The following is a 12,954-nucleotide window of genomic DNA, read 5'->3' as shown; positions in this document are numbered from 1 at the left end:
CATCCAGGAGGACTGTGCCCTGGGTCCTGGCGTTCTAGCCCAACTGGCTCTCCCACCCACCCCGCCTGGTCTGGCTTTTCTCTCAACATCCATGCTGACTGGGTGACCTTCTCCTCTGACCCTGGGCCCCCCACGTTTCCCCAACCCCTCAGCTTCTCCCCACATCGGCTCTCTCAGCCCCAGCCTGGCCCAGGTCCCATGCCCATCCCAAGTCCCCAGGACTTGTCCCGGTCACCTCATCTCCAACCCCAGCCTGGTAACCCCCACCCCCACACCACTAATCGGCCCCTAACCCACCCAGGTACGAGCTGCGGGTCATCGTGTGGAACACGGATGAGGTGGTCTTGGAAGATGACGACTTCTTCACCGGGGAGAAGTCCAGCGACATTTTCGTGCGGGGGTGGGTGAGAGGTCCCCTGGATGGGAAGGGGGCCGAGCCGGGTAAGCCCACCTTCCCGGAAGGCAGGAGAGGAGGGAGAGGACGGCGAGGAGGCGGGTGCTGTGGGTGGAGAGAGGCCTCTGGGGAGGTGGCTGAAGGGCCACAGGTGATGCCCCACAGGTGGCTGAAGGGCCAGCAGGAGGACAAGCAGGACACAGACGTCCACTACCACTCCCTCACGGGCGAGGGCAACTTCAACTGGCGCTACCTGTTCCCCTTCGACTACTTGGCTGCCGAGGAGAAGATTGTCATCTCCAAGAAGGAGTCCATGTTCTCCTGGGACGAGACTGAATACAAGATCCCCGCACGGCTCACCCTGCAGATCTGGGACGCTGACCACTTCTCTGCTGATGACTTCCTGGGTGCGGGGCTGGGACCAGAGCAGCGAGAGGTCCCCTGGGTGGGAGGGGGGCTGAACTGGGTAAGCCCACCTTCCTGGAAGGCAGGAGAGGAGGGAGGGGACAGGGGAGTGGTGCTGTGGGTGGAGAGACCCCCCAGCTGTGGTTGCGGGTCTGGAGCAGGTGATGCTCCAGTGGGGGCGGGGGAGGGGCGGCAGGGGCAGGGTGAGCCCAGCCCAGGTGGGGGACCCAGTGTCAATCGGACCCAATGTAGGAGCTGACTCTCAGGTTGTCACAGGGGCCATTGAGCTGGACCTGAATCGCTTCCCTCGGGGCGCGAAAACGGCCAAGCAGTGCACCATGGAGATGGCCACGGGGGAGGTGGATGTGCCTCTGGTTTCCATCTTCAAGCAGAAGCGCGTCAAAGGCTGGTGGCCCCTCCTAGCCCGCAACGAGAATGACGAGTTTGAGCTCACGGTGGGCCTCACCACTGCTGGGCAGGGGGCAGGGGAGGGCCTGGCACATTTCCTGGGCGCCGGCACCATTCTGTTCCTCTCTGCAGGGCAAAGTGGAAGCAGAGTTGCATCTACTCACTGCCGAGGAGGCGGAAAAGAATCCCGTGGGCCTGGCCCGCAACGAACCTGATCCCCTAGAGAAACCCAAGTGAGTGCCCTGCATGCCAGTCCCCTGCCACATTGGTCCCTGGGGGCACAGGGACAGGAAGGAGGTGCCAGAACCTCTGGTCTTCTTGCCCCCACTCTGTGGGCACCTCTGCCCTCTCTGACCCTTCCTGGGCCACAGCCTCATTGCAGGCGAGCCTCCTCCCTCTTCCCCTTACCCCCAGGGTCCACCTCCTCCCTCTGAGGCCAGAACACAGGCTATAGTACAGGGAAGGCCCTGTTGAGCTGAGTTGAATGCTCTTCCTACTTTTTGACAGGGGCTTCCCGGGTAGCTCAACTGGTAAGGAATCTGCCTGCAATGCAGAAGACTCTGGTTCAATTCCTGGGTTGGGAAGTTCCCCTAGACAAGGGATAGGCTACCCACTTCAGTGCTCTTGGGCTTCCCTGGTGGCTCAGATGGTAAAGTATCTCCTCACAATGCGGGAGACCTAGGTTCGATCCCTGGGTTGGGAAGATCCTCTGGAGGAGGGAGCGGCAAGCCACTCCAGTATTCTTGCCTGCAGAATCCCCACGGACAGAGGGGCCTGGCAGGCTACAGCCTTTAGGGTCGCAAAGAGTTGGACATGACTAAGTGACTAAGCACACAGATTTGACAAAGGCAAACAGCTGCAGTGGTGGGCTGTGGGGTGCCAGGCAGCCTTGATGGCTGGGGGAGGGGGGCACCTAGAACTGTGTACGCAGCTGAGAGTCACCTTCATCTTGGCCACGGGCCCTCACCACACCCTGGCCCTCACCCTCCGTGTCCTTCCTCGGTGCTCCCTCTGCTCCTTGTCGCTGCTCTAACCAGCCCGATACAAGCTTCCTCTGGCTCTTGAACCCTCTCAAGTCTGCCCACTACTTCGTGTGATACATGCATCACTGGCTGCTTCTCCTCTTCGCCCTTTTCCTCTACTCCATGCCCGGCTACCTGGTCAAGAAGATCCTTGGGGTCTGAGCCCAAAGCCTCCTGGGTCTCGTGCCCTCCCTTCCTCCTGGACCTAGGGCTATGAGCTGGCCAGCATGTGGCACACCCTCACACACAGACACACACACACACACACACACACACACGAGTGCACACATAAGGACAGTGCAGACATCAACTTTTAAGCTTTCAAGTGGTATCCTAGACTCAGAACTGCAAATGACTGTCTTGCATGTTTACATATGAGGCCAGAGAGGAAAAGGAACTTGTCCAAGGTCACTGCCTAGCAAATCAGGGTAGAGCTAGGACTCAGCCTTGGTTTTCAAATGGCCCATCCAGTGTCTTTTGCACAATACCACCTCTTCTCCCAGCGACATCCTGGTCAGAATCAAACCCAGTTCCACTGGCAGAAAGCAGCTGAGTTATGAACAGGAAAGGGGAAAGGCTTTGACTGAGATCAGTCATCCAGCCCTGAAGAGATTCTGCCAGCATCCTCCTCCCACCCCGAGCCCTTTCCTGCCCTGCATGGCAGTGAGTAGCTCCACAGCGTTCACTCATCTTGGTAACCAGCCTATGGGGAGCTCGGCTCAGTGCCAAAACTTTTCATGCACTTTCTCACATCACCCTTTCACCAACCCCAGAGGTGGGATCTTCTATTAACCCCATGGTACAAGTGAGGAATCCGAGGCTCTAAGACATGCCTCGCTTGCCTGTCACCACTGGGACTGGAAACCGGGTGCCCTTGCCCACAACCTCCGGCCTGCAGCCCTGCCTGCACTGATTGGCTCTGGAGGGTGCGGTCTACGTCCATTAGGAGCAGGAAGAGTTTGAAGAAGCCTGTTTAGTACTTTGATTTTCTATCTGGACATTTTATAGAATCTATTGTTCTTGTCACACAGCCAACAGAATATAAGCTCAAGAAGCCCTTTTTTGGCTGGGTGGCCCTGAAGAAGGTAGAGCAGTGATCCATCCCTGATGGTGGGCAGGTCAGGGGTGAGAGTAGCGTGTACCCCGCCCTGGGGATCCTCAGACCCCTGGCAGGGCTTGGTGGGGACAGAAACCTAAAGGGGGAACAGGTTGGAAACACAAACCTCACTGTGAACACACAGCAAGTGCTAGACCATCCACAATGAACGGCTCAGTAGGGGATCTTCCTATTGTAATAACCAGAACTGCCTGCAGCCCTGCAACAGCCTCCTCCGGCACTGACCTGCCCTCACTGCAAGTGTTGGGTCAAGGGGTAGTTGCCCAGCTGCCAAAAATGCTGTCTAGGCTTCGGGAGGAGCTGGGACAACTGTGGTTCTCTGCAAAGAGAAAGGGAATGCAGGCAGCATTTGCTGGAGCTAAGTTCAGTTCAGTTCGGTCGCTCAGTCGTGTCCGACTCTTTGTCATCCCACGGACTGCAGCACACCAGTCCTCCCTATCCATCACCAACTCCTGGAGTTTACTCAAACTTATATCCATTGAGTCAGTGATGCCATCCAACCACCTCATCCTCTGTCGTCCCCTTCTCCTCCCTCCTTCAATCTTTCCCAGCACCAGGGTCTTTTCCAAGGAGTCAGTTCTTCATATCAGGTGGCCAAAGTATGGAGTCTCAGCTTCAGCATCAGTCCTTCCAATGAATATGCAGGACTGATTTTCTTTAGGATGGACTGGTTGGATCTCCTAGCTGTTCAAGAGACTCTCAAGAGTCTTCTCCAAGAGCACAGCTGGAGCTGGGATGGGCTCAAACCCTGCCTCCAGCACTCAGTACTCTGGGGACTGGGACCGTGAAGGGGGCCCTCTTGGGGTCTAGAAGGGCTGCAGGGACGGGGTGTCTTGGAGGTGCTACTCCCCTGACCGAGGCTCTCCCTCCCCAGCCGGCCCGACACTGCCTTCGTCTGGTTCCTCAACCCCCTCAAGTCCATCAAGTACCTCATCTGCACACGGTACAAGTGGCTCATCATCAAGATCGTGTTGGCGCTGCTGGGACTGCTCATGCTGGCACTCTTCCTCTACAGCCTCCCCGGTTACATGGTCAAGAAGCTTTTGGGGGCGTGAAGGCCCTGGGGGCCCTCCCTACAGCTCCCCTCCTGGGCCTGCACATTTGCCCCGCCTCTGGCACAGAGGCCTCCAGTCCCAGGGGCCTTCCTCCTGCTGGCTGGGCCGGTAATGCAACAACCCCCCCACCCACCCTGCCTGTCCGCCCCACCCCAAGCCTACTGCTGACCCAGTCCTGCCCGTCCTGTCCCTACCTGCAGGGTAGGGGGTGTGGGAAAAGGGGAGAGCCTGCCCCCCCTGCCAGAGGAAGCCACCCGAAATCCTCCCCAGGCCTTCCAGCAGAGCGCTAAAGCTTTAATGAAATTAACTGAGAATCGAATCATGTCATGGGCTGTGCCCAGGGCTTTAAAAAGAATCAATGAGCAAGCAGCATCACCCTCACCCTCCCCAGACATAATCAGCTGCCATCTTGACCTTGCAGAAGTGATCCAAGATCCCTTCCAGGAATCCTGCCAGGTGGCTGCTTCCTCGGGCCACTCCACTCTCTCCAGGCAGCCGCAGTCTGGGTGCACAAGCCCAGTCCCCGCCCAGCCTGCAGGCCTCCCAATGCTTTCTTTGCCCAGACTAGCCCTTGCAAGCCAGCACGCCTGCAGTGAACCCCGTACCCCACCCACCTGCCTAGCCCCCGCTGGGCTTGCCCTTTCAATACTGGGGGGCTGCCTGGAGTTTGCACTTGAAGGGCTGCCCACCTCCCGCCCCCACCGCCTGTGTGAGCTGAGTTTCTCTTGGCTGTTTTTCCTCTCTTAAGTGGTGATTTTTCTCTTAATAAAAGAAATCAAACCCTGAGCTGACAAGTCTGCAGTGGGTCAGGTGGGGGGAACTGTGGAGGAGGGGTGCACAGGGTCGGCTGGCAAGCTCAGCACAGGCTGGGCCGCTTTGGAGTGGGGGGGCCTTGTGACCCAGGGTTCAAGGTGGGCCTCAGGTACAGGGCTGCCTGCCTAGGCTGCCCCAGGAGGAATGTCACACCACAGCCCAGGGGCACAGCCTGGTGGACCCAGGGGCCCCAAAAGCTCATTAACGCACTCTTAGTGACAGTCTGAAGGCACAGACTCTGAAATGGCCCAAAGCTCCCAGGTACCACCTGTTCCCAGAAGCAAGAAGGGAGCCCTGAGCCACAGTCTCAGCCTGCAGCTGCGCGCCTGTTCTCAAACCAGTCTGAGGCTGGGGGCAAAGTCCCCTCATGACACAGAGATGTCAGGTGGGGATTGCTCTTTAAAGCGATTCAGACACAACTTTTTTAAGACTTTAATCAGGACTGTGGAATCCAGGTAACTCCTCTCAGCACCTTATTTCAACAGGCCTGGCAACAACAGGTCTGAAAAATGCAGGGAGTGGGCCTGGGGAAGCCCCTGGGGGGTGCTGCCTCCCACACCAACAGCGATACCAGTGTCAGCCCTACCGAGACAGGCTTTTCGAGGTCTGGCTCTATTTTGTGGGGACCCGGAACACCTGAGTCGGAGGAACTTGCAGTTCAGAGTTTATCTGGAAAAGAGAGAGTAATGGTCATTACCCTTCCGCCAGGGTCCACCTCCCAACAAGGCCTCCAAATCTCTAGGTGTACTTCTTCCCCAAAGTCTCCTGGGCCAGCCTGCACACACCCTGCCTTCCTCAGAAGCCGAGTCCTGGGCTCCCTGCCTGACTTCTGCTCCAGCACACCAGCCTCTGGTAATGCTCTTAACATTCCCCTCTGATCCATTTTCTAGAACCCTAACTTCCCCACTTCACCTGCCCATCTAGCCTCGTTCTTCCATGCTCTTCCCCAGCCTTTTGTCCACTGTAGCATCAAAGGAAGGGTGGCCCCACTATGGTTCCCAAATGACTGAATCCTGTCTTAGGCCAAGAGGCCATTATTACCCCCAGGCTCATCACATGCCCTGCTCGGGTGTGGCCAGGGGCCTGAGACCCCCACAGGCCACACATCCCCAGGGCCTGGCATGTGGCTGGCCTCAGTTGATGACTCAGGAGGTACGCCCAGCCCAGTGTTACACCCTTAAGCGCCACGTGAAGGAAGCGCCACAGGAGCAGAGCAGAGCCAGCAGCTGCGCTGCCAATGGGCTCTTCCCAGTGGAGCAGACCGTGAGATCCCACCTCCTGCTAGGACATGGGGAAGTCACCCCAGCTGTCCCTGGAGCAGGTCTGGGTAGGGGGCCTGGGGGAACATCTGCCTCGGTTGGAGCCCCCTTTCCTGGAGTCACATCCCAAGCCAGACCCCCAGGGCTGGCAGAGCGGGAAGAGCCCAAGCTCTGGGCAAGTGACAGAGGCTCTGTGGTTTGATCCTCCTTTTTGTGAAAGGGGAGAATCACTCCTGCCCTGTCCACCTCACAGACCAGCTGTTAGGACCACAGAAGGAAATTCCTGTGGAAGGGCTCTGTAAGCTGTGAGGCCAGCGCCAGGTGGATCACTGCCTGGCAGAGCCATCTTAGCAAGCATCTGGTGCCAAAAACTATATGGGCGTCAAGGTGATAATATGACAGCCCACATCTCAAAGCTCCCTCGCCTCTGGAGGTGGTGGGGAGGGGATGCCTCACCTCCTCCAGCATCTCCGCCAGGCCCACTGCTGCCCCCACCCCTGGCACCCCAGTGCCCTGCCCCACCCTGGCACCCCAGTGTCCTGCCCCCCCGGCGCCCCATGTCTTGCCCCCCCAGTGCCCCATGTCCTGCCCTGCCCCCCGCAAGCCCCAGTGTCCTGCCCTGCTGGGAGCCAGCACAGGAGATCCCACCCATGACAAGGTCATGCGAAGGAGTCCTAAGCAAGGCTTCAGGACTCGAGGGACTCCCTGGGCCATCCCACCCCTGAAGCAAGGCTTCAGGACTCAAGAGATCCCTGGACCTGCTTGAGCATCTACCCCAAAACCAGAATCTGTCTGTCTTACTATTTTATGTCTTTCACCAACTCTTCTGACATTAACAGGGGGCTATCCCCGACCACCTTTCTTTGGAAAAAGTTAACTTAGGGCTTTAGTTAATAAGTCTCCTGGACATGATAGGAGTGTTTCAATTCAAACCCCTCTGATGGCTTTCTAGCTTGCCTGACAGGTTTATCCAGACTCTTTTAGCTACGCATATGATTATTCACAGCCTCCCAACTGTGAGAGGCACAGGAAGCCTAAAAATATAGTCTTTCAAAGAGTTAAAAACTATTAGAGCAGTGCTAGTGTAGGATTTCACTGTTGAGCCAATGCTTGCTGCCAAGTTCCCATACCCCTTATCCATTGTGCACCTGGGAGTGCATTAGTTAACATAGTTGGAATTTAAGAAAAACAAGCAGTAACCTTGGAATTAACCACATCAGACCTTTGAGCCAATTGGTTCTTTCTTTGTTGTAACTCACTGCACCTTTGCTCCGTGAGAAATGTAACTCTGTTTAATACTTTCTGAGGCTGACATAGATTAGAAATATAAAGAAAAAAAAACATTTCAAGGGAAAATAAGTTTCTGGTTGAGCAGCCTTTATCAAAAGAGGGCCATAAAATGTTCACAGGCCTCCAACGCCAGAAGATAATGTACACAACATTGTTTATGGGAAAGGTATGCAGAAAAAATCCTGGTTTCGATAAGGGCAAAACTGCTGGAGTGTTTGGGCTGATTCTGCATGACCTTGCATCTTTCATTTCCCTCTATTACAAGCCAAGGTATAAAAGTCCCTTTTGAAAATAAAGTTTCAGGCCTCACTCACCGAAGCTTAGTCACCCCGTGTCATTCATTCATTCATTCATTCATCAATGTCGTCCATCCTGAAGGTATCCCTGGACTCTGCTGAGGCTGGACCCCGGCACTGGCCCCCCCAGCGCCCCAGTATCATGCCCCCCGGCACCCCAGTGTCCTGCCTCTCACCCCCAGTGCCCCAGTGTCCTGCCTCCCTGCCCCCGGTGCCCCGTGTCCTGCCTCCCCGCCCCCAGTGCCCTGTGTCCTGCCTCCCCGCCCCCGGTGCCTCGTGTCCTGCCTCCCCACCCCCGGTGCCTCGTGTCCTGCCTCCCCACCCCCGGTGCCCCGTGTCCTGCCCCACCCCCAGTGCCCCAGTGTCCTGCCTCCCTGCCCCCGGTGCCCCGTGTCCTGCCCCGCCCCCGGGTGCCCCGTGTCCTGCCCCGCCCCGGTGCCCCGTGTCCTGCCCCACCCCGGGACCCACCTTGGTGTCAAGATACTGCTGCAGCAACTGCTGCAGCTCCGTATTCTGCCTCTCCAGAGAATCGTTTTCTATCAGCAGCTCAGCCCTCTGGGTCAGGACAAGGCTTTGGGCAGAAAAACTGGTTAGAGGGCCATTGAATCCTCCTCCATTCTCAATCAAGTCAGAGCCAGGATCTCTGCCCTTCTATTCTGGTTGGAGGTGAATGAGGACCCCAGAAGCCTCACCCACCAGGGCTGCCCTCTGGCCCTGAAGAAGCCAGGCCACCCGGAACAAAACAGGGAGGGCAAAGCCGGAGGGTTCGATCCCCCAACACTACACGGCCCCCCACCTGAGTTGCCAAAAGCAGCTTTACTCTCCAAGAGTTCCTGGGACAGGGAGGCAGCAAAGGTGGCCGCTCCAAGCAGGGTGCTTCTCCTACCTGCCTGCCCTGGGCCTGCCCTACCTGCCCTCCTCCTCCCGAGTCATGGCATACACACTCACTGGTATTTCTCCAAGGCTGTATACAGAGCATCCCAAAGGTTCTGGGTGGTGGCAGGGATAACCGTGGTCAGGGCCTCCCAGTACTCGGAGTCCTTTGAGTCGTCTCGCACAACCTTCACCAACTTCACTGGCACCCAGAAGTCCCTGAAGGTCAAAAGCACTGGTATCATTCCCCTCAACCTGGTGTCACCAGGGCCCCCAAGCAGTGCCCCTCACAGACTTACTGTCACCTTCATCCGATCATGGAAGAGCCTCAGAAACAACACCTGCTTATCCATCAAGGTTCCTGATTCTCGGTGCTGTTGCCACCATTATGAAGGAGTGTCATCCACTCCCTTCCTCTCAATCAGTTTACCCTACTGGCTCTATAGCTCACTATTATGTCCATCTCTTCCACGGATGCAGCCAAGGCAGCTCTTAAAATTTGTTATCTTCTCTCCACACACCCCACTCCAGTACTCTTGCCTGGAAAATCCTATGGACAGAGGAGCCTGGAAGGCTGCAGTCCATGGGGTCACTGAGGGTTGGACACGACTGAGTGGCTTCACTTTCACTTTTCACTTTCATGCATTGGAGAAGGAAACGGCAACCCACTCCAGTGTTCTTGCCTGGAGAATCCCAGGGACGGGGGAGCCTGGTGGGCTGCCATCTATGGGGTCACACAGAGTCGGACACGACTGGAGCGACTTAGCAGCAGCTCCACACACCCCCAGGATAGCCTTCATCCAAGCTATCCCCTCCCACCTGGACAAACTTTCCCACTACGGTCCCTGAATCAGGCATCAGTCGGCCACCAAAGTCATCTTTCTAAAATGCAAGTCTGCTCCTGGCTCCCTCATGGCTTAAGATCATTTTCTGGCTCTGATCCACCAAAGGGTAAAGACCAAGACCTTGGGGAATTTGGATAAGGCTCTCAAGATCCAGCCTGGCTCCTCTACCCAAGCCGGTCCCACTCCCCAGACCCTTGACACTCCAGTCGTACCACTCTGTCATGATTCTTGAAGCAGGTCTTTCCCTGCATTGTGACATCCTGAAATGCCCTTCCCCCAACTCTGTCCACCAAGGAAAACCCAGTTCTGCTGCAATCTCCTCCTAAAACCCTCTCTGATGTCTCAGATGAAGGTGACCACTTCCCCTCTGAGCAGCCTGACACCTCCATGTGCTTTGACCACTGTTCTGATCACAAAGTGTTCTCCCCACAGGGCCTATACACAGTAGCCCCCAACAGATGTTCATTAAATAAATGAATGATGAATGAAAACACGCAAATCTCTTCTGTGTCTATTACTTTCATTGCAATATCCATGGATTCCTCTCGCCCTCCTTCTGGATATCCTTCTACTCACTTCCCCAAGTTCTGGCTCAGCCTCTTCTCCCATCCCTGTTATCTGCTGGGCCCCCATCCCATCCAGCCCCACCCCTCCACTTCTCAGCTAAGCCCTCCAGCACCACAGCCCACCTGGGCTTCCTCAGACCCATGACAAAAGCCTCCAGAATCTTGAGAACGTCGTTGGGGTGGATCAGCTTGGGAGAAGGAGGGGGCTCCTTCTCCTGCGACTTCCCATCCACAAGGCTCCCCTCCTTCTCTGCTCTGAGATCCAGTGGCTCCTGCAGTGGGGACACAGATGCCAGGAACCGGTGTGGACAAAGATGCAAGGGAAACTATGGTTGGAGGCATGCAAGCATGAATGTATGAAGACAGCTAGAAAGAGGAAAAATGGAGAAAATGTTTACAGAAAGTTACAGAAGTTTTGGAAAAGAAAGATGCAGACATTCACACAAAGAAAGAGAAAATAAAGGAAAAGAGTGGAGAAGAAGGAAGATGGGACCAGGAAAAGGCAAACAAGGAGCTTCATAACAGTGATAATGTGGGAATTCCCTGGTGGTCTAGTGGTTAGGACACAGCACTTTCACTGCAGGGGCCTGAGTTCTATCCACAGTTGGGGAACTAAGATCATGCATGCTGGGCAGTGAAATCAAATTAAACACACACACACACATACACACGCACACGCACACCAGTGATAACATTCTAGTTTGGTATCCAGTTCACAGGTGTTCATTTTTTTTTTTTTGATATGTATAAAGCTTTTATGGCATAAATATCTTCTTGATTTATAGTACAAATTAAATTTTAATCTTTTAATTTTTAAAAGTCCTTCTACTCCCGCTGTACAGTTCATTCAGTTTACTTCCCACCAGTAAACCAACATTATCAGTTTCTTACATATCCTTCCAAAGAAATATATATCCATATAAGCACACACACTTTCACTTTTCCTTCCCATTTTCACATGAATGACACTCTACTATGTACATAGTAGAGTTTCACATACCAACAAACCTTAGAGCGCTTTTCCCATAAATACCTAAAGAACTTCATTGTTCTTTTTTACAGCTGCATAGTATTCCATTGTCTAGATGCAGCCTATATTAATCAGTTCTTTAATGATGGAAATCTGGACCATTTCCAATCTTCTGTCATTTCAAACAATGCTATGATGAATAAGCTATGATAAACATATCATTTCAACTGTACATCAATAGGATAAAATCTTAGAAGAGGAGCACAGGCTAAAGTATACTACACAGTTTTACAGTTGATCCTGCCAAGCTGTCCGCCACAGAGGCTTCAACGATTTACACTCACACCAGTAAACCATGAGAATGCTTGTTTCCCAAACCTCAGCCATCACTGTCTGTTATCCAACTTATGGATTTTTGCCAACCTGACAAGTGAAAATTGAATGTGAGCACTTTTAATTTTCATTTCTCTAAATATAAGAAAGCCTGATTATATTCTCATATGCTTTAAAATTATTTCTATGTCTCTTCTAAAAGGTGTTTGTTCATATCCCTTTTCTGTTCCACTGAGTTGTGGATGTTTTTCTTATTGGTTTATGAGAGTTCTTTATATATTGAAATTAGCCCTTATCTGTGATATGAATTAAAAATATTTCCCCCTCCTGTCATCTATATCTTAACTTTGCTTATATTGATTTTCGATCTACAGAACTTTTTTTTTTGACGCAGCCAGTTTGCCCTTATTTCTTCTTATGGCTTCTCAGTTTTGTCTCCTCAGGCAACTCTTTCTGGAAGCACATCAGGATACTCATACTCACTGTGACACTAAAAATACTAAAAACCTTTTTTAATTCATGTTTTTAATTTTTATATTAATATTAAAATTTTACAAATTTGTAACATGATGACTTCCTCAAAATAGTCAATTACAATCAAGATAGTTATTAAAAATGGGCCTTGCTTTGCAAGAAAGTGTTATGAATCAAAATATTCAGAACTTGGTGAACCCAGGTTTCATGTGGCTGAGGCCTGGCTTTGAAGGAAGATCCTGGAAAATACCCCTTGGGCCTCAATTTAAGAACAGGATCTGATGGCTAGCTAGCCTTCCCTTTACAAATACAAAAAGTAACAACGCCAAGGGAAGTGCTAAAATCAGCTTTGATACAAAATCCCCACTACTTCTCCCAAGTGTGAAAGTGCTAGTCTCTCAGTCATGTCCAACTCTTTGCAACCCCATGCTCTGTAGCCCACTAGGCTCCTCTGTCCATAGGATTCTCCCTGCAAGAATACTGGAATAGGCTGCCATTTCCTTCTCCAGGGGATCTTTCTGAATCACAAGTATTATTCAAAGGTGGCAGTGCCCTCTGGGGGATTCCAGGAGAATTTTGAATGCTCTCTCTCTTTCTCTCTCTTTTTTTTATTACACTTCACCTTACCTGGCTGGAAGGTAAATGATGAGTTTGGTATTTGAGGAAGAAGTTAACCAGTTTATACAAGTCATCCTCATTTTCAATTCCAAGGGCCTGAGGAAAAATAGAATGACTGCTTCAAATACCATATTGAAAATTAAAAAAATAATAATAAGGCAAAAAAAGAGAGAAAGAATTAGAATGTGTTTAAAACAATGAAAAATCATGAGTCTA

General features: G+C 52.9%; 2 protein-coding genes across 10 annotated transcripts in view; one reads left to right on the top strand and one right to left on the bottom strand.

Annotated features, from left to right (window-relative positions):
* The window catches only part of OTOF (otoferlin), an 89,950-nt gene extending 84,763 nt beyond the window's left edge, over positions 1-5,187 (top strand). Inside the window, exons 42-46 of the mRNA XM_027966588.3 lie at positions 302-400; positions 560-801; positions 1,076-1,254; positions 1,340-1,440; positions 4,221-5,187. Of these exons, the coding sequence (XP_027822389.1) occupies positions 302-400; positions 560-801; positions 1,076-1,254; positions 1,340-1,440; positions 4,221-4,401 (802 nt within the window). The 3' untranslated portion in view covers positions 4,402-5,187. The remainder of the gene's footprint in view (positions 1-301; positions 401-559; positions 802-1,075; positions 1,255-1,339; positions 1,441-4,220) is intronic.
* Positions 1-12,954, bottom strand: part of DRC1 (dynein regulatory complex subunit 1) — a 120,850-nt gene that overhangs the window by 73,925 nt on the left and 33,971 nt on the right. For 4 of the 9 annotated variants that reach the window (XR_006059134.2, XR_009599776.1, XR_003588667.3 and 1 more), the window contains exons 13-17: positions 12,748-12,834; positions 10,467-10,615; positions 9,008-9,151; positions 8,528-8,630; positions 5,801-5,883 (exon numbers count right to left, since the gene is read on the bottom strand). Coding sequence is in view for 2 of the 9 variants with exons in the window: in XM_027966591.3 (XP_027822392.1) it covers positions 5,827-5,883; positions 8,528-8,630; positions 9,008-9,151; positions 10,467-10,615; positions 12,748-12,834 (540 nt within the window). In the remaining 7 variants the exon portion in view is untranslated. The other 5 variants (XR_009599774.1, XR_009599773.1, XR_006059132.2 and 2 more) reach the window with 5 other exon arrangements.

The sequence above is a fragment of the Ovis aries genome, chromosome 3, assembly GCF_016772045.2.
Source record: "Ovis aries strain OAR_USU_Benz2616 breed Rambouillet chromosome 3, ARS-UI_Ramb_v3.0, whole genome shotgun sequence".
Taxonomy (NCBI): domain Eukaryota; kingdom Metazoa; phylum Chordata; class Mammalia; order Artiodactyla; family Bovidae; genus Ovis; species Ovis aries.
Note: the sequence above shows the minus strand (reverse complement) of the source record. Positions and strands in the feature narration are given on the sequence as shown.